Source organism: Cinclus cinclus, chromosome 3 (genome assembly GCF_963662255.1).
Source record: "Cinclus cinclus chromosome 3, bCinCin1.1, whole genome shotgun sequence".
In the NCBI taxonomy this organism is placed as follows: domain Eukaryota; kingdom Metazoa; phylum Chordata; class Aves; order Passeriformes; family Cinclidae; genus Cinclus; species Cinclus cinclus.
In genome coordinates, this window is record NC_085048.1 from 25,531,581 (window position 1) to 25,553,067 (window position 21,487).

At 39.9% G+C, this 21,487-nt stretch overlaps 1 protein-coding gene across 1 annotated transcript in view; it reads right to left on the reverse strand.

Moving 5' to 3' along the window:
• KHDRBS2 (KH RNA binding domain containing, signal transduction associated 2) overlaps positions 1-19,850 on the reverse strand; it is a 309,215-nt gene extending 289,365 nt beyond the window's left edge. Inside the window, exon 1 of the mRNA XM_062488563.1 lies at positions 19,760-19,850. Coding sequence (XP_062344547.1) covers positions 19,760-19,850 — 91 coding nt within the window. The remainder of the gene's footprint in view (positions 1-19,759) is intronic.
• Between the last annotated feature and the right edge of the window lie 1,637 nt (positions 19,851-21,487).

Sequence of the window (21,487 nt, forward strand, 5' to 3'; positions counted from 1 at the left end):
ACCAGTACTCTAAAAGGGTTATGGTATGTTATGCTTTCAATGTCTGGGAAAATGTTAACAAAATACATTCCTTCTATTAAAACTGCAGATAATTCTTTCAATTTGTAAAATCCAAGGAGCAATATAACAAGACTGAGCTTAGAGCAAAGCATCAAAAATGAGACAAACCCCGTAAGAAGAGCTAGGAATTAATTCTGTTTAAATTTGTAAGATTTCTGTCAATAATATACCCATATTTTAGAATGAAACTGAATCCACATCCAGAATTTTTAGGCAGTCCATCAAGCTTTGCTACTACACTAATTTGAAAGAAGGCTATAAAATAGGAAAATAAAATTTAAATATTCATACTTCGAAATTCTATCTTTTTTTTCTTAATTCCGTATAAATTAATGTCAGAATTGTAATTCTCCACTGTTTTGGTTTGCTTAAGAGATTATTTAATGGGAATTCTTCAAATCAACAGAGATCGTTACTAGTACACTTTTTAAAACATAAAACTGACATTTGACTTATTCAAACTGCAATTATCTTTTAGACTACCAAGAATCTACCATCTTAATAAAAACTCAGAATAAGGAGCCCATATTTATTAGGGCCATTGAGATAATTGCATTTGACTTTCTTTTCTGGCTGGAAGAACTTTTAGTAGCAATTTTATTATCTGACCTAAATGTCTAAGTGATAAGCAAAACATGACTTGGCAAGTGGCAGTTTAAACACTTCCTGCAGGCCACCATGCCTTAAGAGAAATATATTTTTAAAATAAAGCTCTTTAGATGAAATGCTGGCCTGCTTCCTGCAAGGAAGAACTCCAGGGTAAAGAAGTCAAAAATACTGTCAGGGAAAAAATAAAAAGAAACTGAATATGAAGAGTCATATGCCAAACAGGAATAGGCACACAGTCAGCAAATACCATCATCACTAGAGATTAATGCAACTCCAACCTGCACTAGTTTTAATAAAAAACTATTTTTCAAGCTGCTGCACTAGGTTAACATTTAGCATTACTGAACCTGGAGACAGAGTCACGGTGTCAAATGAACAAAATTGAACACTGAGCTCATTCCAAGATGAAAATTATATGCTGGAGGACAGCAGAGATGCCACAAAGCAGGTGTTCACAACATGCAGTCAGCAAACTGGGGCACACACCTCTGCAGCATGGCTTATTATCTCAGCAGGAAAAAGAGCTGTAGCACTCAGTGTTTGGGTTCTTGGTAAAGCTTACACCATTCCCTTTCTGCATCCATCCACCTATATTAGTATGAGAGTCCTAAATGGCATATGTTAGAGGCAGTAATGCTTTAATTGGTCTGAAGACTCACAGCACACCCTCTTTAGAGTACACACAGTGATGCACAGGTGTATTGGAATTTGATCCCCAAGATGCAGTCCCACAACAGCATTACCATTTCTGTCATCTCACTTTGCTTTTGTGATGCTTACAAAGTGCCAAATTCAGCTGCCCAACATTTCTGCACACTCTTGTTAAAAAGAAACAACTTTACAGTACTGCAATGGCAGAATTTTACTAGTAGGTATCCATTTTAATGAGCTTATTCTTTGAGCAAGTATGTTGTCTGTAAATCTTCCATATTCCCTTATTATTCCAAAAGATTAATGTTCTGCTTGTGTTTTGCCTACTGCTTATTCTTGGTTCCACAACAGTGAATCAATGTATGTAGCCTTCCTCCAAGAGAAAGAAGTATATACTCTTCACCAACCATGGTAACCAGCCTTCAGCTGATATAAACACACCAAAGAAAACTTTTTTTTTACTTAAACAAAAAAGCAAGTGATAAGCAGGTTCCATTTCAAGGTAAGACCAGATACTGTATTAAAAAAAGAGAACAACAAAAAAATACGGTAACACAACCAACAAAGCTATTGAGGATTAGAAGAAAATGCAATGCAGAAAATCAAGTGCTTACAAAATAATACATTTCAAAGGAGGCTTCCACCTGAATTCAGACTACTGGACTGAAATGGATGAACTGTGTTGGGTTGACCACCAATGCTGCTCTATCACTGCCCTCCGCAGCTGGACAGGGGGAGACAATGCAGCAAATGGCTTCTAGGTTGAGATAAGAAAAGGAAGGGATCCATTCACTATTTACAGACAGCAGCAAAAGAGACTTGACTTGGAGAAACTAACTGAATTTATTACCAATTAAATCTGAGAAGGAAAATGAGAAATAACACCAAACTTTACCCTCCAACCCCTCCCTCCTAGTCTTAACATTTGTTGAGGAATCCATCCAGTGCCAGTATCTCAGGGAGCAGCTGCAGTGGGAGCTGCAGGTTGAGCTCTGGGAGCCCAAGCCCGAAGCAAAAGGCCAGGAGTCACTGACCCTTTGTCCCACAGAGGGCTTGGGGACCATTCACTCAAAGACACGGCAGGAGTAGAGGGTTCCAGGCTTTCCTGTGCTTAGACTGTGGGAGGATAAAATCCCAGGGGGTCCTTTGTTCAGAGATTCTCCTCAGAGGCACCAGCTTGAGCTGTATTTTTTAAAATTTTGTTACTGCAGCAAGATTAAATTATTTTAGGGGTTGGTTGATGTGAGACTCTGCTGTGGGAAACCTGGGGCTGAGCCAGCTCGAAGCCTGGTGTGACTGGGAGAGTGTGGGGGTGTAGCTGTGAAGGCACCTCTGTCCCAGCTCAGGTGTGCCAGGGTGACTGACAGAGGGGCTCCTGGAGGGATGGAGGTTTTTTTTAAAACTTTATTCCTGATTCTCTCCCTTGTTGCCCCATCAGAGGTGCTAGGCATTGAGGTTGGTTCATCACACACTGATTCTGTCACTTCTTCCTCTTCAGGGGAAGAACTTCTCACACACTTCCCCTGTTCCAGCATGGGGTCCCTCCCATGAGACAGTCCTCCATGAATTTTTCTAAAGTGACTTTTTCCCACAGGCACCAGGTCTTCCAGGCCCCTTCCTTCTTGTAGTTCCAATGCACTACACTACAATACACATGTAACCACTTCCTTGCTTCTGTGACCTTACTGGAACCCTGGTTTTGCCCTCAGACTTTGCTGCTGCAAAATCTTTTGTAGCCCTTTATAATTACAAACAGCTGTATGAGGGTCCCTCCTTCCCTATTCCTCAACTTTCTCACCTGTTCTCACCTTTTCTCTTGTAATTTATTCCATGCTGTATTGTTTTACTTCCTTCATGCTTGTACTCTTACACTAGCTTCCTTTCCAGTTATTTCAGACTTAATTCTCTAGCTTGTCTCCTATCTCTTACATTGTCTCCTCTATTATCCCCACCTTTAGTAGCTGTTTAATGGTAAGTCAGGTATTGACCAATCGAGAGGTTTGAGGTTTTGTAGATTTTTTCTTTATATAGTGCTCATATCACACAATTCAATTTAAATGGATTTACATGCTCTTCTGGGAATTCATTCAACTAAGCTCTGGTGCCTTAGACACATACTGGTTTCCTCTGCTCAGAGATTTTTGTTTCCTAAAGAGCAAACATAATATCCATCCCAGCATTCTCCCTTCTCTTCCTACTGTCCTTCCAATCCACCATCAGTTTGCTTTGCTGCAACTATGTAAATTAGTAACTTGAATATATCAGTGTGTGTTTAACCTGAAAAAACATGGGATGCTGGTTTTTAAGAAGTGCATTTGATTAACATGCAGGTGGTTACCATTACTTCATGTCTGGAAATATAAGCAAGATAAATGATGAAAAGAATGAATAAGATATACATTTTACAACTTAACGTGTTTGGCATCTGTTGAAATCAGAATTGCATGTGTGGAAACACAAAAAAATAGAATAAAATCAGAAGGAGGCAGAAGCTTAGTATTAAAGAAACAAAGAAATGCCTAGAAGAAGATGACAGTGCTGTTTTAACATTAAGAACAACTGGATTATTTTGCAAAACAAAACAGCACTGTCTAGATCCTGTTGTCAGGGCTGGAAGGCCTTCTTATCCAGGCCACAATGCATGGGCTATTGCCTGCTACACTTGCAGAGAAAATCAAGAAGAACTTCTAAATACATTAACTGAGAGAAAGGATGGAGAAATCATAGGTTCAATACTGGAAAATACCAAATGTTACCAAAGCAAACAAACCTATTAGATATGGCACTGGAAAGCACACTCATGGATATCTCCACGGGGAAGAGATCAACTGAACTTAAACTCTGAATGAGCACATAATATGAGCACTGACACTGGGGTAGGAAGCATCTCCAGGACAGAATCCAAGGCCCAATTATGGCATTTATGGGCAACTCTGTTTTGCAGTGATCACTTTCCTGAGAAACAACAAATGGTAAAAACATTAATATATACTACCACCATATACTGACATAGCACCTCCCATCTACCTCCTTGTAATAGCTTGTAATCTAAGTGAGACAAGGCATCACATGGCATAGGACAATTCACGAAAGGGAAAGCAAAAGAAATATGAAAAAGAACAATGAAAATAAAGTTAACAATAATGAAGAACTTCTGGGTGCAAGATCATCACTATAGGGTGCAAAAGACTGAGTGACTTAGTATGCACATGTACATATAAACTAAGTAGTAGATACTATGACTTCCCCCCTGAGGCTTCCATACATTCAGTTTCTGGGAAGAAAGTACTAGAGGGCTTTTTTACCCAACAGGACCATTGAGCGAGGAACTATGGAATAGATGGCACCCAGAAAAGATGGTCACTGGGCATGGAATATTCAACCACTTCAAATGAAACAATACCAACAACCAATGAAATTACATTTTGAAGCCTCTAAAGAAAACTTTTCTTTACTAGCAGTAATTATTCCTCAAACACGTCTACCCAAATTTTCTCAAAAAGGCATGTGCTGCATCATCCCTCAGTCTGATGTTCATGCAATTTACTAACACCATAGGTTTACTCCTTATGCTCCACAAAGAAATAAGACTTCAACATGGGTTATACCTCAGTTCAGGCAAATGAGAACAATCTCAAAACTTAACTCTGAACAGCAATACCCATGTTTTCTAATGACTGTTTGCTTGTAAAATTGTAGTAAACAGCTTTAGATATCCCTTTAGAAATGAATAGAAATGGACAGCAAAGACTCAACTTTTTTCCCCTGCAGCTGTCAGGTATTTTTCTTAAAGTGATAGCAATAATGTTATGATAGCCGAGATTAGCTGGCACCTGAAAACTCTTTTTCAAAGGTCTCCAATAAATTGTTACTGTAAAATGGTACTATTTTTCTTTCAGAATTACTCTTACAGTAAGATCATTATCTCAGCAGTACTGAGACTTGCCTCTGGACCAAACGTCCCTTCCCAGTCCATGTACCTCAGGCTGTAAGCATTTAAATCATAAGAGATGGGCAAGTTATAGAATTCAGAGGTCACAAGCTTATGGACTTTATACTACTTAGCATTCAAATGAGGGACTAAATTCCTGAGGGCCTTTTGTGAGCCAGATGAAAAAGCACCCTATAGACTACAATAGGCAATAGAGATGTCTCACAGGTTATGAGACAGTTTTACCTTAATTCACTCACTTATCCAATGGAAAGAAATGGACAGTAAGTTGCAGCCTGGACTGAAAGCTTCTAGGACAAACACAGGGCCACACTGAAATTTGTAATGATTGAAATTATACCCCCCAATATTGAATTAATGAACAAAGACTGCGTTAAAATAGTATCCAAATTTTCACATCTTGGCAAGTGATCAGCTCAAAAACACTTTAATCTTTCAAAATCTAAAAATCACTCTGATATTGACAGAAGTATCATGCACAAACTGAAGCTGAAGGCAGAAGCAATACAATGAATATACTCTCAGCAGATTCAGAGTTAAGAGAACTTGATGTTACTAACCAGTATTGTGTTTCTTAGCAAAACTTAAGTTATAAACCCTAATAGAAGAATTTTCCAATGTAGGGATAGGATAACACTATTAATATTACTTTTGTTAAGCATTGGGAAAGAATTTGATATTGTCCTCTGTCTCTATCTCTTGGCAGAAATCCCAAAAGCCACCTGTGCAATCGAATTTGGAGTCAAGAACATATTTTTGGAGTCCACTGAAAAAAATGTGTCATTTTCAATTGAATAGCAAAAAGAAAAAATTTTGCCCCAATTCCCTAATTTACTTTGCCTCATTCACACATCCATGAAACATTTACATTTGAGCTCAGGAAAGTCTTTCTTCATGCACAAACCCCACCTACGCAGCCAAAATGTCCTATCAAAACCTTCTTCCCTACTTCACTTAAGAGACACCTAACAAGTTTGACAAAACACACACTTAATAACAAGGTTTTCACTGATTTTCCTCCTCATGAATTTCAGCGGTATGTTTTAGAAAAGGTTATTTTTTTCTGTATTAGTTTTTCCAGAAAGCTTCAGATTTTCTTATCTGCACCTTCTGTTCTGAGCAAAGCAACATCTGAACTCATTATTTTTATCTGACATTTATTATCTTCTTAAATACTGTCAACCTTAATTCCACCACTACTAGAGTCTGCTGGAACTAAGCACTTTCTATGGTGCAGGAAGAATATCAAACAATTCTGAAGTGGGTTCCTTGCCATAAAATGTCAGTGAGGTAATAGCCCCCAGAACCCACTTCCAGAAGAATCTGACACTTTTAATAGTTTTTATTTAACCCAAGCAAAAGGAAAGAAAACATGAAGCTACTAAAACTACATTTCAGTTATATTTTTCTACCCTGTTTAAATGAAGATTGACGGTGTAGAGCAATATGAACAATATTTAAGGATGAGGAGAGAAACTGGAATTTGTATCTAGGGGGAAAAAAAAGCCAAACCTGTTTGAATTAGGTTTCAGTTAAACAGTGTGAACTTCACACATTAGTAAATCTATCCACTTTGGATTGTAGCTAGAAGAAGTTGCCCCATAAAGAAGCCAAACCTCACACTGGAGAAGTTTGGAAGTTAAATAAAAAGATCTTTGGAACTCAAATGCTGCAGCAAACAACCCAAGGTGCAATACACCCATTAGCATGTCCCAGGAAGATTCACTTTTATAGAACAGAAGACAATAACATTTAGATAAACTACACAAATCCCCAGTGATTTGGAACATTCCTCAAAAGAGTCTGAGATCTGAGTTAAGACTCAAAAAACAAATGCAAGATGTTCAAATGCAGGAGAAAGATTAACACAATAAATTGAACAGACAGCACTGTAAGAAAAAGATAAAAACTAAACTGAGTGTCCCATAAAATCAATGGGAAGATACCAAAGTGTGTTGGGATTGTGAACAGTTGAACAAAATCCCATCCCACTCGGGCTTCTAAAGCAACTCCTGTCTAAACACAACAAGCAACTCTAAATACAAAGTAAGAAGAAAATAAATAATAAAACAATCTCAATTTTCTAAACATTCTGGAATAAACATGACAAAAAATGGCCACATAGCATCATAGAGAATACTGAAACTGCCCACCTGCAGCATTTTGAAAAGCCAACAGCTTCTGTATTTTGGGTGTAAAGAAAACAAAGTGCTACCATATGTTAACAGGATTCAATAAGAGACACAAATACCGAAGTAGATATCCTCATCTGAGGTACAAGTGACCAGAATGCAATATGGAAAGATCTGGCAGTCACAATTCATCAGAATTTGAGGAAAAAACAGAGTTGAGCAAAATCCATAAAAAATGTGGTTTCTCATAAACAGGAACTCCTCTTGCCAGTGTTACTAAGGAGAAGAACCATTATCTAAAGATGGATGGCAGAATAAATTTTCACCTTGTAAGGTAAAACATGAAGGCCAAAACTTTTTGGAGTCTGGGGAAAACCTTTGGTAGGAAATAATATTTTAGTCCCAGTTCCCAAGATTGGAATTTCTAACAAAAAAAAAAATAAAAAATAATAAAAAAATATAAATTAAAAAAAGCTAAAAGGCATAACCATGACTCATGACTGCAGATTATGAAGCATTCATTAAAATTTATCCAACTAATATTTGTATTGAGGAAACCACTAAGGCTTGTAGCCCATGTCAAAAATAAAACCAAACAGAAGGGAAACACTCATCATCATGATAAGAAAAATCAAGTCTCTGGAATGCTGTAGGCAAAATTATTATGCTGGTTGGGAAGGTGGGAAAGGGGAAAGAGAAATCAAACCATAAAGCTCTAAGATTTTGTGGCTGCTTTTTTTCCTAGATGAATGTTCTCTCCCTTTCCTAAAATAACCTTATGAGAAGATGCTATGTATACTACAATCCTACATATCAATCTGCTGTATATAAGATGTTCTACAGTCCAGAGTTCAGTGGTTTTTTTGATATACATGGAAGTATGGCTTAAGATGGATTTCAAATAGTCAGTATCCCAAATTTAAAAATGTGAAAAAATAATGTTAGAATACAAGCATGCCTTAAAATTGTTCTGGAGTTTGATTCTGATCCACTGTTATAGATCAACATGAACACAGAGACTACAAATCATAAACAAAATGTCAACGAAAATTCACACTTCCAGAAACTAATGCAGGGAACTGTTCTCCAGGATATCAATTTATATAAGGGATATGATCAAATTTATTTAAAAGAAAGTGACCAAATGCCAAAATCTGACTGGAAATGCCAGATGCACTGAGTATTTCATTTAAGTCAAACTGGTGAAGTCCATCCACGAGCTGCAGCTCTGGTCTTCATCCAGCTGTGTGCTGGGTCAAGCCTACAACACAGCAATGCTTCTCTCCATGAGGAACGCTGGTTTTCCTGAGAAACTGAAGCAAGGGGAGGGAAGAGAATAGCACTACACTCCAAATGGGCTGCCCTGTACAAGCAGGGAAAATCAGGCTATGGTGCTTACCCTGGACTATTCTGCCTCACAAATGACATGAGCAGCACAGATCTACACGACAATGCAAATAATGAGAAGACAAACATTTCACCTCAAATTTCAGTTAGGTCACACATTTTGTGCCTCTGACAGCTACAATAGAGTCTGTGGCACAGGTAATAACCTTATCATATCTTGCGTGACGTTGCACCTTTTCCTGATTTTCTCTTCACTTTTTCAGTTTAAACCAGTGTATGGACCTGAACTACCCCTTACTGAGTAACATCACAAGTGCTCAAACTGCCCAGAAAAGCCTTCCAATAAATAAATTGTAACACAGTCTTCCAGGGTCTCACAGAATGTGTATATATATATATATATTTTTAAATCACATATTTATTAGGATGGGAAAGTTAATTCAAACTTAAATGACCCAATATGAGTAAGTCCAATTGTTGTCTTTTACCACAAAAGCCAGCAAGACATAAAATCCAACATTATAGCGGACCAATTTTACCTCAGAATTGTTAGTCACGACTACTTTTTAAATCCACTACTTCATGTAATTTCTTTACTATATTTTCTTCAAAGTTGTTTTTATCCTCTCCAAACATTTTGTTTCAGTTTATGGATATCACAACAGTGAGTTTACAAAATTCAGGACAGTTGGCTGCAACTTGGTGCTCACATCACTGTGAGGGCTGCTGCTCTTTAATCTCCTTTAATCTACACAACTCAACACCTTCTCCATATAATCTTGGCACATCTGAACTACCTTCCATGCAATTCCATAAGGCCAAATAAAATGTTCACCAGAATCATCTTTGGCCTGAGAACCTAGTGAGTTGTAGCTGATAGAAATAAAAGTCCAAGTTTAAAGCTCCTTACACTAGGACACTTCATTCCAAAGTTTGAAGACTAATATGAGAAGAAAGAAGGCAATTCCATATCTAAAATGTCAATCTGCTCAATCTTACAATCCTACCTTTTAAAATAAAAAGCATAAGTAGACTATTAACTGGTTAACCGCACTGTTCCAAAAGGATTGTAAACATTACTAACACAGAAGATCTCAACTGCTGTTTAGTTAAAACTGGGACAATCACTGTAACACAGATTGTTGTGTTTATTTACTGGGTAATTTAACACATATATATGGATGGCAGACATCTACAGAGTCCGTCTGAACACATGAAATACAATAGTATCAAAACTATGGAATTCTTAACAGAAGCTTTTCAGAATGAGTCAAATTTAATTTTAATTTTTCTTAAATAAACCAACAGCATTTTCAAATACTTACACACTACTTTTATCTGTCCATTTTAACTGAATAAAATTTAACTAAAAGGTTCCAGAAGTCCTCACTTAATGTTCAATATTCTGTGCTTTCACTAGTTGCTTACAACTGAAGTAACTGAATGTTTTTACCTGCTAAATTCTATTTTCTTCACATACTTAATTTTCTTCTCTATATTCATGTCTCTATTGCTACTCCCTTTTCCACTTCCCCTATCTTCCCATTATTTTGTTCTCCTTTTTATACTCTTCCTCTATTCTCTTCCTTTTTCCCCATTCTTCCTTCTAACGCCTTTTTTGCCATTAAAAACAAAAACAAACAAACAAAAAAAACTACCTTCAAATAATGGTTGTTTGAATGTTTGAAGGTACAGAGTTGAAATCCCAAGAACCAGAAAGCTGCAGGCAAAAGTTCATAGCAGCTTCTAATTATTTTCTATTTGTCTCCAGATCAGGACATCTTAAGTGTTTGGACGGATGCAGAATCACATCAAGTTTCTGCTTTGAGTCAAAACCAAGCTGCTCCATTTCCACTTTATGCTGAAAACATCTCCCACTTCCACCACAAGAAGCACTTGGATAGCTTACAGTACAAACATTGCTTAAGAAAAAAAAACATTATATCAAAATATTTCTAGCAAAAACTTAGTCCTCTCTTGACCTTCACATCTGACATATCATTCCAGATTATTCATACACTTTGGAGCAGCAAGAGACTTTCCGTGCTGAACAGATGGTTTGTGTGTTCTAACAAGCTGGTACTGCATGAACATCTTTTTGTCATGCACAGCCCAACATAAACTACTGTATATCCAGGTTACCTCACAGTTTAGTCTGCAGAAAAAGAAAAGTAACACAATAGGTAACAGGAACACCTGTTTTCCCACATTCATTGCTGACTTTGACACTGATGAGTAAAACTCTTCTTCACAGACTTATGCACAACCTGACCTGTTGGTGTTTACACTAAACTCTTTGCAGCAAGTAAACCATTTACAGCAACCACTCCTGTAACAGCAGCAAGAGCATCTGGACAACCCCAAACAAATCAAACAGAATCAGGGCATTCTGCAATATTGCATTTACAAAGACAGAATTATCTTTTTAAATAGGACTGTAGGATCAGGAAAAGGAGTCCATGCAATATAAGAACTCAATATAAGAACCGAGTGTAGCAGATTAACCACCAATGGCTTTTGAGCATAGTAATAAATGGATATAATACATTTATTTACCTGGATCTGCAAGTATGAGGAAGATGGTGTTTCAAATTTTACAATGGTCTAAATCCTACTACTTTGCATACAGGTATTAGTGAAATAATTGTAAATCTGTACCTGTGCAAAAGTTAAAGCTGACAGATAGCTCTACAGCCCGATAGAGACATCAGGATTATAAGCATCATTTACCAAAACTAACTCTCCATTTTCTTGTTGAACAGCTATCTGAAGACAGAACAGAGAAAGGTCTCCTGGAATTTATTTCATCAGTCCTTAATCTGCCCTTCAAACAACAAAACAGAAGACAGTAGTCCACCTAAATTTGGGGGCGGTCCTTTCAGAAGAACTGGAAAATAATCAGTTTAAGTTAAAATGGGAAAGTCAGGGAACCTGCTCCATAGCTGCAGCAAATCAGTGTAGTCCTAAGTATTTAGGAAGAGCTCTCACTCTCTCCCCACGTAGAGTTCACACTCTGATCTCAGAGCAACCCCTGACAACACCAAAATGTTCTTTACACAATCTCAAAAAAGATAAAATGCAACAAACAAGTTTTCTTAGAAACATTTAGAAAAATCAGCAATATCAGCTTACATTAGCAGAAACACAGAGACAAAAATTCACACTGTGAGACGTAAGTAAACTGAATTTTTAAATACTGAAAAGCCATTTTACAACATGGGCACACAGTCCCTCCTGATTTCATGGCAAGTCCTTCTAACTTCAAGTATTGGAAAGAGAGCACTGAAAGATATATTTAGATCCCAGGGAACATTAAACTAGGGGATTTGTTTTCTTTCTCCGGCGCTCGAACCTCTTAGGAAAACGTGTTTTCCTTGATTTGCAGTGCTGCTCTTTGGAAGTTGACTGATCATAGGCTTTTGATCCCTACTTTTGCTTTTGCTGAAGACACACCTGCCTTTACCAGTTAGCAAACCTAAAATGCTTCTCCTACAAAACAAATAGGCATTTTTTTTCCAGATCCAAAGCACAGCAAAAAGAAGGAATGCAGGTTTTGATAAATATTTTATAGACTAGCACATAGAATTATTTTTTCTAATAGCTAAATTGATTGCCACAATTCTAAGTATTTTATGAATAAAAAGCTTTTGAATTTTTTACAGTCAGTGTAACCCCTACAACAAGAGATAGATGCTAGAATATCTGATGAGCACTTCAGCAGGTGTAGAGAAATTCTCAAACAGCAGTGACCTGCCCTGGGTCTTTCAGCCTTTGCATCATGCTAACCCAAAACTAATAATAAACAGGAATACCCAGTGCAAGCAGAGCATTTGAAGCCTTTAAGATGTCTTTGGTTATATCATATGCAGCCATATGTAAGTGTGGATGATCTTCAATATTGCCATAGTAGCATTATTAGAAGTTTCACTTGATAATTTTTCAGTATTCAAACAAAAAAATCCCTTTCAACAGAAAAGGGATTTCCTGTAAAAACAGGACAAGGAATACATTACTTTAGGAGGGTTCTTTCTGGGGAGTGTGAGGGAGTTGGAGGTTTTTAATCTGCTGAAAGTCTTAAATAGTTCTTCTAGTTTTTATTAGTTTCAGCCCTTTTTAGAATAAGCAAATAACTGTAGTCATTTCCAGCAGGATTCTAATTAAAATATGACAGGATTTACAGAGGACTGTAATAACCAGGATTACTTGTGCTGCAAATTTTAAAAATAATAATTTTGTACTAAAAGTAATAAGAATACTACACACTTCTTATGAAGCTCTTTTCACGTTGAGATCTCAAAGATTAGAATGGAATTCAGCATCAGTCTACATCTTACAGATGGGAGTTTTAGAACATATTCATTTAAAATATGTAGCACAAGCCAAAATTCCATGTACTATGCACATCAGATGTTTAAACGAGTATTAAGGTTTCCCATTTTTCTGGTCAGACTGCACAATCTTATTTGTTTATACAGCCAAAGGTTAAACTGCAGCATCAGTAAAGTTCGGTACTTTACACACTTGATTTTAAAAACTGTGCTTCCTTGTTTGTTCTGATAAGTGCACTGACACCCATCCAAGGACTGAAAAATGCAAGGTGGAGAGAAGATGAATGCACACCTTCACAATGCTTAGCAGGATCCACCTGCAAAACAGACTTTTTTTTTCTATAGTGCATGCTTTCTTAACACCTCAAATCCCTGATGAAAACACTCTTCCTATTATTTATTCTCAAAATATTTTAAAGAAAATTGCATATTCTAAGATCAGTTGAATTTTTTTCCACATTCTGCTGAATGTGCTCGTTGGAGAAAACAGATCTAACTGAAGCAGTTAAAAACAGCTTATTTTTGAAAAGGCACTCTAATCCTGAACTGAGGCACCAGGTGACTGCAGTCACCCTGCTGATCCAGAAAATAACTATTTCATATAAGCAGCATGTGTAGCCTACAGTACAGCAACAAGACACAGAAAGGTGTAACATATTCCCATTTTAATAAACCTTGGAGAGCAACTACCAAAGAGCAGCTACATTTACATGTTGTAAAGTAAGGCCCAAGACATCTCATACTTTGAGCTTGAAACCTCTGTTTTTGTGTCATGAGGAACTGTTTCACTCTAATGGCACTGCTTTGGTGGGTTAGGCAGATGTTCAGCCTTCATTGGAGAACTCATGCACAGGTCACTTCTGATCATACCAGGTTTCATAGACTACTAAATTGCCCAGCACACTCCATCAAATCTCACTGTCAGTATATACTGCCTGCATATTGCCTAAATTAGAAAAGTATACATCCAAGGAAGATGAATTTGATGCATCTGTTGGACCCCAGCAGCCTTCCCCATAAGGTGTCAGGATATGAAGCTCTGTTTTGGCATGCAGAGCCCAATCATGCCACCTCCTGGTTAGGAATGGCTGCTCTATTCTACACATTACACAGGTGTTCAGTGCTTAGGAAGTGAACTGTTGACTGGAATTTTCTACTCAGCTGTCCAGGTATTCTGCCTTCTATTGGTACTAACTACAAATACCAACAATTTTCCAAATTCTTGAATTTTAAAATGCTTACTTAGTTGCACCCTGAATGTATACACCAAGCAGACTTAAGTATGATATAAATTTACTAAAAAGACTTCCCAGGACAAGTAGAAACTATTTCGTCTTTCAAGGGAATCATTCACATTGTCAAAAAAGACAGCACTTTGTTGATGAGGCTCTGGGCATCCAGATAAACCTCAGCAAATGCCTTTGACCTTCCCTTACACAGTTGGTACTAAATTCTGCTATTTGCACTAAATTGCACCTTTAGCAGCTCCACCAATTCAAACAGCACTATTTAAAGATCAAAGCACCTTTTATTTTAAACCAGGGTATCAGAATCTAACCTTCAACTACTGCACTGGTATTGCTGCCTCTTTGCAAAACAATTTACTGTGTTTCAAAGGACATGTTTTCTAAGATCACAGATCAAATGCTCCTAAGTGGCTTCAGATTTTTGACAGAATTTTATTATTTTAATTTTTTTTAATTACATCTATCACTTCTTTTTTCTCTCCTCTGAAGTAAGCTTGCCTTTTATAACTAAAAAGCTGGGGTCAATATAAACATAACATTTGCTTTGTTATATTCATTTTAACATTTTATAATATTTTGTTTTCCATAAATCTAGTTGTCACTTGGGATTCATTTGCATTGCATTCTGCAAGGCAAAAGCATGTCCTATTGGCTGTACCAGTGAATACATCATATCTGTATTCCAAGGACTGCCTGATAGCCCACCAATGGCAACAGAAAAATTCCCATTAGCTGTAGTCAGCTTTGAACCAAGTCTGTAATACCTAGCGCATCACTACTTTATAGAAATTGTAAGTATCTTGTATTCATCTAGAGTTTGCACTTTTTATTGAAAAGACTCCAAATGATCAATACAAATCTAGTTTCTAATGAAACCAAGGTACCTAAAATACACGCTCTGAGTATTAGCATGTTCCCTCAGTCAATCTACCAGGAATTTACAGTGCATTTCTTGAGACAGCAAAGCAAACAATGATTAATACCAACTCTTTTGTGAATACAGATTTCTTCTCACCTGATGTAAACATCAGGAATAAAAGAAACAATAAGCAGAATAGTGACCACTCACAGATTAATATTAATGTATGAATTTATGTTAATATTTTACATTAATCTTATTTTAGTCCACAGGTTCGTTGAGACAAATGAAATCATAACTTTGCAAGCATATTTTCACAAGTAGTTTTCAATGAAAAAAATTTATAAAAATTTAAGAGTATCACAGGTCCGGTTTTAGCAGGTCACAGGCTTGGTTTTAGCAGGTCAACAGCTTGATCAACAGCCTTTCACATCTAGGGCTTAGGATATGATTGTCATATTCTATATGTCCAAGAAAAATAATTTTCATGTAACAACCTTATTATTATCCCAGGTTTTTAACAGAGACACACACTCATGAACTAAAGCTGCATTGCTATATGAAAAGAAAATCAATCTCCAATAGTCCAGAGAAACCCCAAGCCCACATATGACAGTATATTAGTTGAAATCCTGACTATTAGACAGAATAAACTTGCATTATGTCAACAGTTCTCTACCAGCTAGAACTTCTACTGCAGAGTTGTATGAAAGACCCTACTAATGCTCACTAAGTGCAAAGCCTAATCTTTTGAATAATCATGTCCCGTCCTACAAGAAGCCTGTATGGGGATGATAGCTGAGCTATATGAATCTAATTTACGCAACTTGGGAGGTTTAATGAACTCTGCTATGCCACATGGAATGATCTAGGGACTTAAGATTAAAGTTAAAGGCCTGATTCTCATTGCCTTCAGAACACCAGCTGAAATTCTGAGGTCAATTGCACTGTCATTATAGAGAGAGAAATCAGCTGCCTCATTACCCTAGTAATGCTGATATTTCCATTGGGAGAGATGCTCTGACTTTGGCCAGATCTTTCCAATAGGTCTTTTTCCTTTATTGTTTGTATTACAAAACAAAGAGCTGGCTTTAAGAGTACACTACCCAAGATATTCCAAAGCTGCACACATATAAATAAACACACACACACACATTTGCTTGACCCCAAAAAGTAAATAGACAATTAGCTGACACTTTAGCTTATTAAATGGAACACTGATATAAAACCAGTTTTGTGCTACCAAACAATTCCAGCTGGTTGTATCCTCCTATGTCACCCACACCTTCACAGCTTAAGTGACACACTTATTTTTATACTCATTACCACAGACATCTTACACAAAACAATAAATATTTGCAAACATGCAAAAGTAACACATATACGGAACTGATAGATCCTGTGGTAGGGAGCAGCACTAGAACAGAGAGGCTCTCAGTTCTCCCTGGAGTTCTAGAGTGTGCTGCAGTATAAACACAAGCTGGGTACTGCTCAAGAACATGCTCTTCACTTCTGACATTTTTTATCTGACCAAGCATCACCTGACCTCATACATTTATCAGGACATCTCCTGACTAAAAGCAGAACAATCTTGCCTGAGCAAATAACTACTGGAAACCAGTATAAAATAAAATTGTTTAAAACTACATATGAAACTCTTCCAGCTCTTGTAACAGCCTAGGATACAAAATAGTTCACTTTATAAGGAAAAGCCCTTTCCAACAAACGGAGATTGGCCTGTTCTTTAGAGTTCAACTACCTATTACAATTAAAATGTACTTGATTTTCATAACTGAATGGAGTTCTTCCAGTAGATGACTTATCTATGACTTTTCCATTTCTAGTAGTGCAACAGTCATGTAGGATCTACTTCTACATGAAACAGGTTATGATCCACGGGGAAATCAAATATCTTCTGATTAAGGCACTCAATTAGCCATTTAGAGACTAAGTTCATTTTCAGAATCCACCACAAATTCCCTCAGTGATTTTTAAAGAAATTGGGTTTTGTCTCTACACCTTGAATTTAAATAGCACCAGTACCTTTTTCCTCTTTATGTTGCTTGGTAAGTATGCAAATACTCTATCAAAGGAAATGTCCCTTTTCTGGGGATTTCACCAAACCCAGGGAAGGACTAAAGTATGCGATTTCTAGCCATCCCTGAATGGTGACAGATAAACAGTAACTGACTCAAGTATGCATCTGACACAGGTCACCCTGAAGGACACACACCTACATACTGAAAACAAAGGTAATTTGTTAGTTTTAATATTGCTTAAGTACACCAAAACACACAAACAAAAAAAAAAAACTATGCAACAGAATCAAACAAACAAAAAATTATTGGGGAAAAATGGGCAGTCTTATCTTTACAAGTAAATCCACTGTCGCAAATCAGACGCAGTTTTCTGGAATACTTATCGTTTGTGCACCCTTTCCACAGTTTCTCACAGCAACACAACTGTTCTGAACCTCAGGTTTTAGCAGCCAACATGAAACAACACAGCACTTTCAAGTCAGTGAATGCTTGAGGCTCTGAGCTCCAAAGCAAATCTACACTTATGCACTTTATACAAAATGTACTGGCATTCAAAAATGCGTAGGACACCATAAAAAGAACACCTGGCTGGCATCATTATGGATGTAGCTGATTGCACATTACAGTCTAAAGAACAGAAATCCAGAGTCTGAAAACAATGTTTCATCATGGATATAACTTAGAAATTATTCACAACCTAGTACGAATTCAAGGATATAGAGATCCTTGCACCAGGATCCCATTTTCATCTGGCACCCAAAAAATAAAATTATGCCCATTCTATAAATTTCCTGTCTATCTATAACCAGCAGCAACCAGTGCACTAATTTTGATTTTCTTAAGTAGTAACATTCTTACCTTGTTTAAGTGTTTTAACAGTCATCATATGTTAGACTTTAAAACAAATCTCTAGAAAGCTTGACAGATGGTGTTTTGAAGGATAATGCCAGGTACCTGGTGTGAAACCGACATTAGCATTCTCTCAGACAACTCGCCTTCATCTTTTAAAAAATCCTGCGAAATAATGCATAGTCCTACTTATGCAAGGAATGCATATGAAGAAGGAATGAGAAAAACGTTCCTTAATTCAATCTCACAGTTGCTCAAAATGCAACTTCTGCATGAACTTGATGCCTAGAAAAACCAATTTTGTTTTCCTTTTTTCTTTTTTTTTTTTACTTTTCTTTGCCTACTTTCGGTTTTGTCCTTCCTGCATTTTCCTCCTTTCCCACACACACACACACACACACTCTCAGTGGATACTACCCCCCTCTGGGAAAAGATCAAACTGCAAGGTTCAAAAAATATATTCGTCTAAGAAATAAGGACTTGTTTATGGTAAGATTATTACAAAAACAACTGTAAAAAGCAGCATGGCTGCCTCTTCAGCAGCAAGGCAGCTATGACAAAAGAGTACTAAACGAGTCTGTGTTCATACTGAAATTCAGTATGCATCTCAAAGCTATCAAAGAGAAGCACTCCAACAAAACCTGGACTTGGTATTTCCATTCACAATCAATAGAACGTACATTAAGGAAAGACAATATAAAAACTGCTGACAGAAAAAAAAACCACTTACTGCTTAGCATGGTAAATCTGAATTAATTATGATTTTCTTTAAGTTGTAAAAAGAATTTGGGAAATTATTTACCACCTTTGAATGTGAGTTTATTTGAATGTGTGACTCTCAAGGGCCTGACCACACATTTCTTTGCCTTAGTCTCAGTTAAGAGCTTGATAGCTTGTCTTGATTTATGCATTATTCTTTACTACCTCTTTTCAACTTTAGGGTCCAAGTTTAAGAGGGCTCTTTAAAAATATTATTAAAAATTTAAGAAAAAGATGTCTAAGAGGAACTTGAAGGACTACACTTCAACAAAAGTTGAAACTGCACCACGAGGTCTTCACTCAACCACTATATTAAGCAGTTATTGAAAGAGAGACTAAATAATAAACTTTCTAAAGAGCCTCTACCTCCAACTAAACCTCTACTACAGCTACAGCAGGGAAAGCAGATCGAATTACACTGAGTAACAAAATGTTATAACCAGTGTATTCTGATCCCCGTACATAACCAAGAGGAAATCATCATGTCCTGGATGAAACTGTCGTGAAATTGATAAGCCATATCCAGTCAATGTCTGACATCGCGCAGTCGACTAAAACAGCGCCGCATTAACGGCATAACAGTATTACCATATGAACCTTATTACTTCAGCGTGGAAAACAGGATATAACGAGAGTAACGAGACGCCAACATCTGTCTTTGTGTAAGTGAGCCCAGGAAGCAGGGGAGCGCTCCCCGCAGCAGAGGCGAGCCAGCCGCGCAGAGCCGGCGAGCGGGGATCGGGGATCGGGGCACTGCTGCTGCCGCCGGGGGCTGCTGCCGGACGGGTCCCTCGAGCCCCCGAGCCCCCACGCGGCCGGGTCCCGCCCGCCCGGAGACCCGATTTCGCTCCGTGTCAACCGGCCGGGGCCGCCGAGCGCCGACCCCGAGCAGCGCCCCGGCCGGAAGAGCGCGGAGCGGAGCCTCACCGTCTTCCAGGAGGCGCATGGCGTGAACAAAGCAGGGATCCAGGCTGTCCTTCTCGGCCATCAGCTCGGGCAGGTACTTGTCCTGCTCCATCGCCGCGGGCACGCCCGGCGGGCTGCGCGGGATGCCGGGCTCTCCGCTCCGCGCCCTCTCCCGCCCGCTCGCCGCTCGCCTCGCCGGGGCCGCCCCTAAGGCGCCGCCGCCGCCGCCCCTCCCGCGGCGCGCGCTGCCCCGGCCCCGCCTCCGCCTTCCCCTCGCGCCGCGCGGGGGCGGGCACGTGCGCGGGTCGCCGCGCGCCGCTGCTCGCGCGCCTCGGCCCGCGCGCCTCCTCCTCCCACCACTGAGGGTCCGTCGGCCGCCCGCGGCCTTAAGTAGGGAGGCGGGGCCAGACGGGCCCCGCCCCCGACGCTCCCATTGGTGGCTAAGGCCCGGCGGGGCGAGACTCGCCGCGCCATTGGCTGTCGCCAGGCGGGGCCCCGCGGACGGCGGGGCCGGAGCGGGGGCTGTGCGTGAAGAGGTCGGTCTGTCGGTCTGTCTGTGTGTCTGTGTCGTGCCTTACGGCTGGTATTCTCTAATTCACTGCTCCTGCTAAAACCACGATGCCACTCTCTCCCCCCATCCTTTTTCCCCTTCCCTGTGACAGGCTAGAGAGGAGAACGGGAGGAATCGAAGGTAAAGATCACGGATTGGGATAAGAACAATTTACTGGAAATGGCAATGAGATAAGAAAATGAACAGTAACAGCAATGAGATTAATAACAGAAGTGTTCGAGAGAGACAAGTAATTCTCGTGCAGAATGCTGAAACCAGGGTTATCCCACCGCTCCCAGCCCGGTCTCAGTGGATCAGAAGGAACTCCTTCTCTAGGGAAGATACTCCCCTCCCCTATAGCCCCAGCGATGACCTGAGGTGACAGCAGAACAACCCCTGGCTCCTGGCCATGACCCCTCCTGGCTACGGCAAGAATTAACTCTGTCCAGGCAGGAACTAGGACTGTCTGTGTGTCTGTCTCTGTGTCTGTCCGTGTGTGCCAGTTCCCGTGTGTCAGCGGGAGCGCGAGCTTGTGCGCTGTGTGTGAGCGTGGCGTCCGTGGTGCCGGTGCGCGTACACCTGACCGTGTGCGTGAAACTCTGTGTTTGCGTGTGTGTGTGTGTGTGTGTGTGTGTGTGTGTGTGTGTGTGTGTGTGTGTGTGTGTGTGTGTGTAGAGAGAGCTGCGCGGGACAGCCTCTGCTGCGGTGCTCTCTGTGAGTCTGGGGGCTGTATCTGTGCCCGAGAGTGAGCACTGGGTCTGTGCCCCGTGCCTGTTTGTCCGCGCGTGTCTCAGCGCTCCTGTGCCGCCGGTGTCGCGCCGTGGGCCGCCCTGTCCCTGTACGCCGGCGGTGTCCTGGCAGCCGCCGTGTCGTGGCCGTGTCCCCGCGTGTGGCCGTGTCCCCGCGTGTGGCCGCGGCTCTGTGACTCCGCGCCGCCGGAGCGCAGCCCCGCCCTGCCCCGCCCCTCCGGCCGGGCGCTGCCCGCGGTGCTGAAGCCGGGAAGCGGCGGCACTGCCCGGCTCTTCCCTTTCCCTTTTCCCTTCCCTTCCCGGCGCCCTGCGCGGCCCGCGGAGCCTCCCCCGGGCTCCCCGGCCCTCCCCCGGAGGGGGGCCGCCTCCCTGAAGCCGTGCCGCACAGGCGGCATGGCCGTGCTGGAGCTGCCAGACAGCCTCTCCCCCGAGGATGGATCAGAGCGTCAG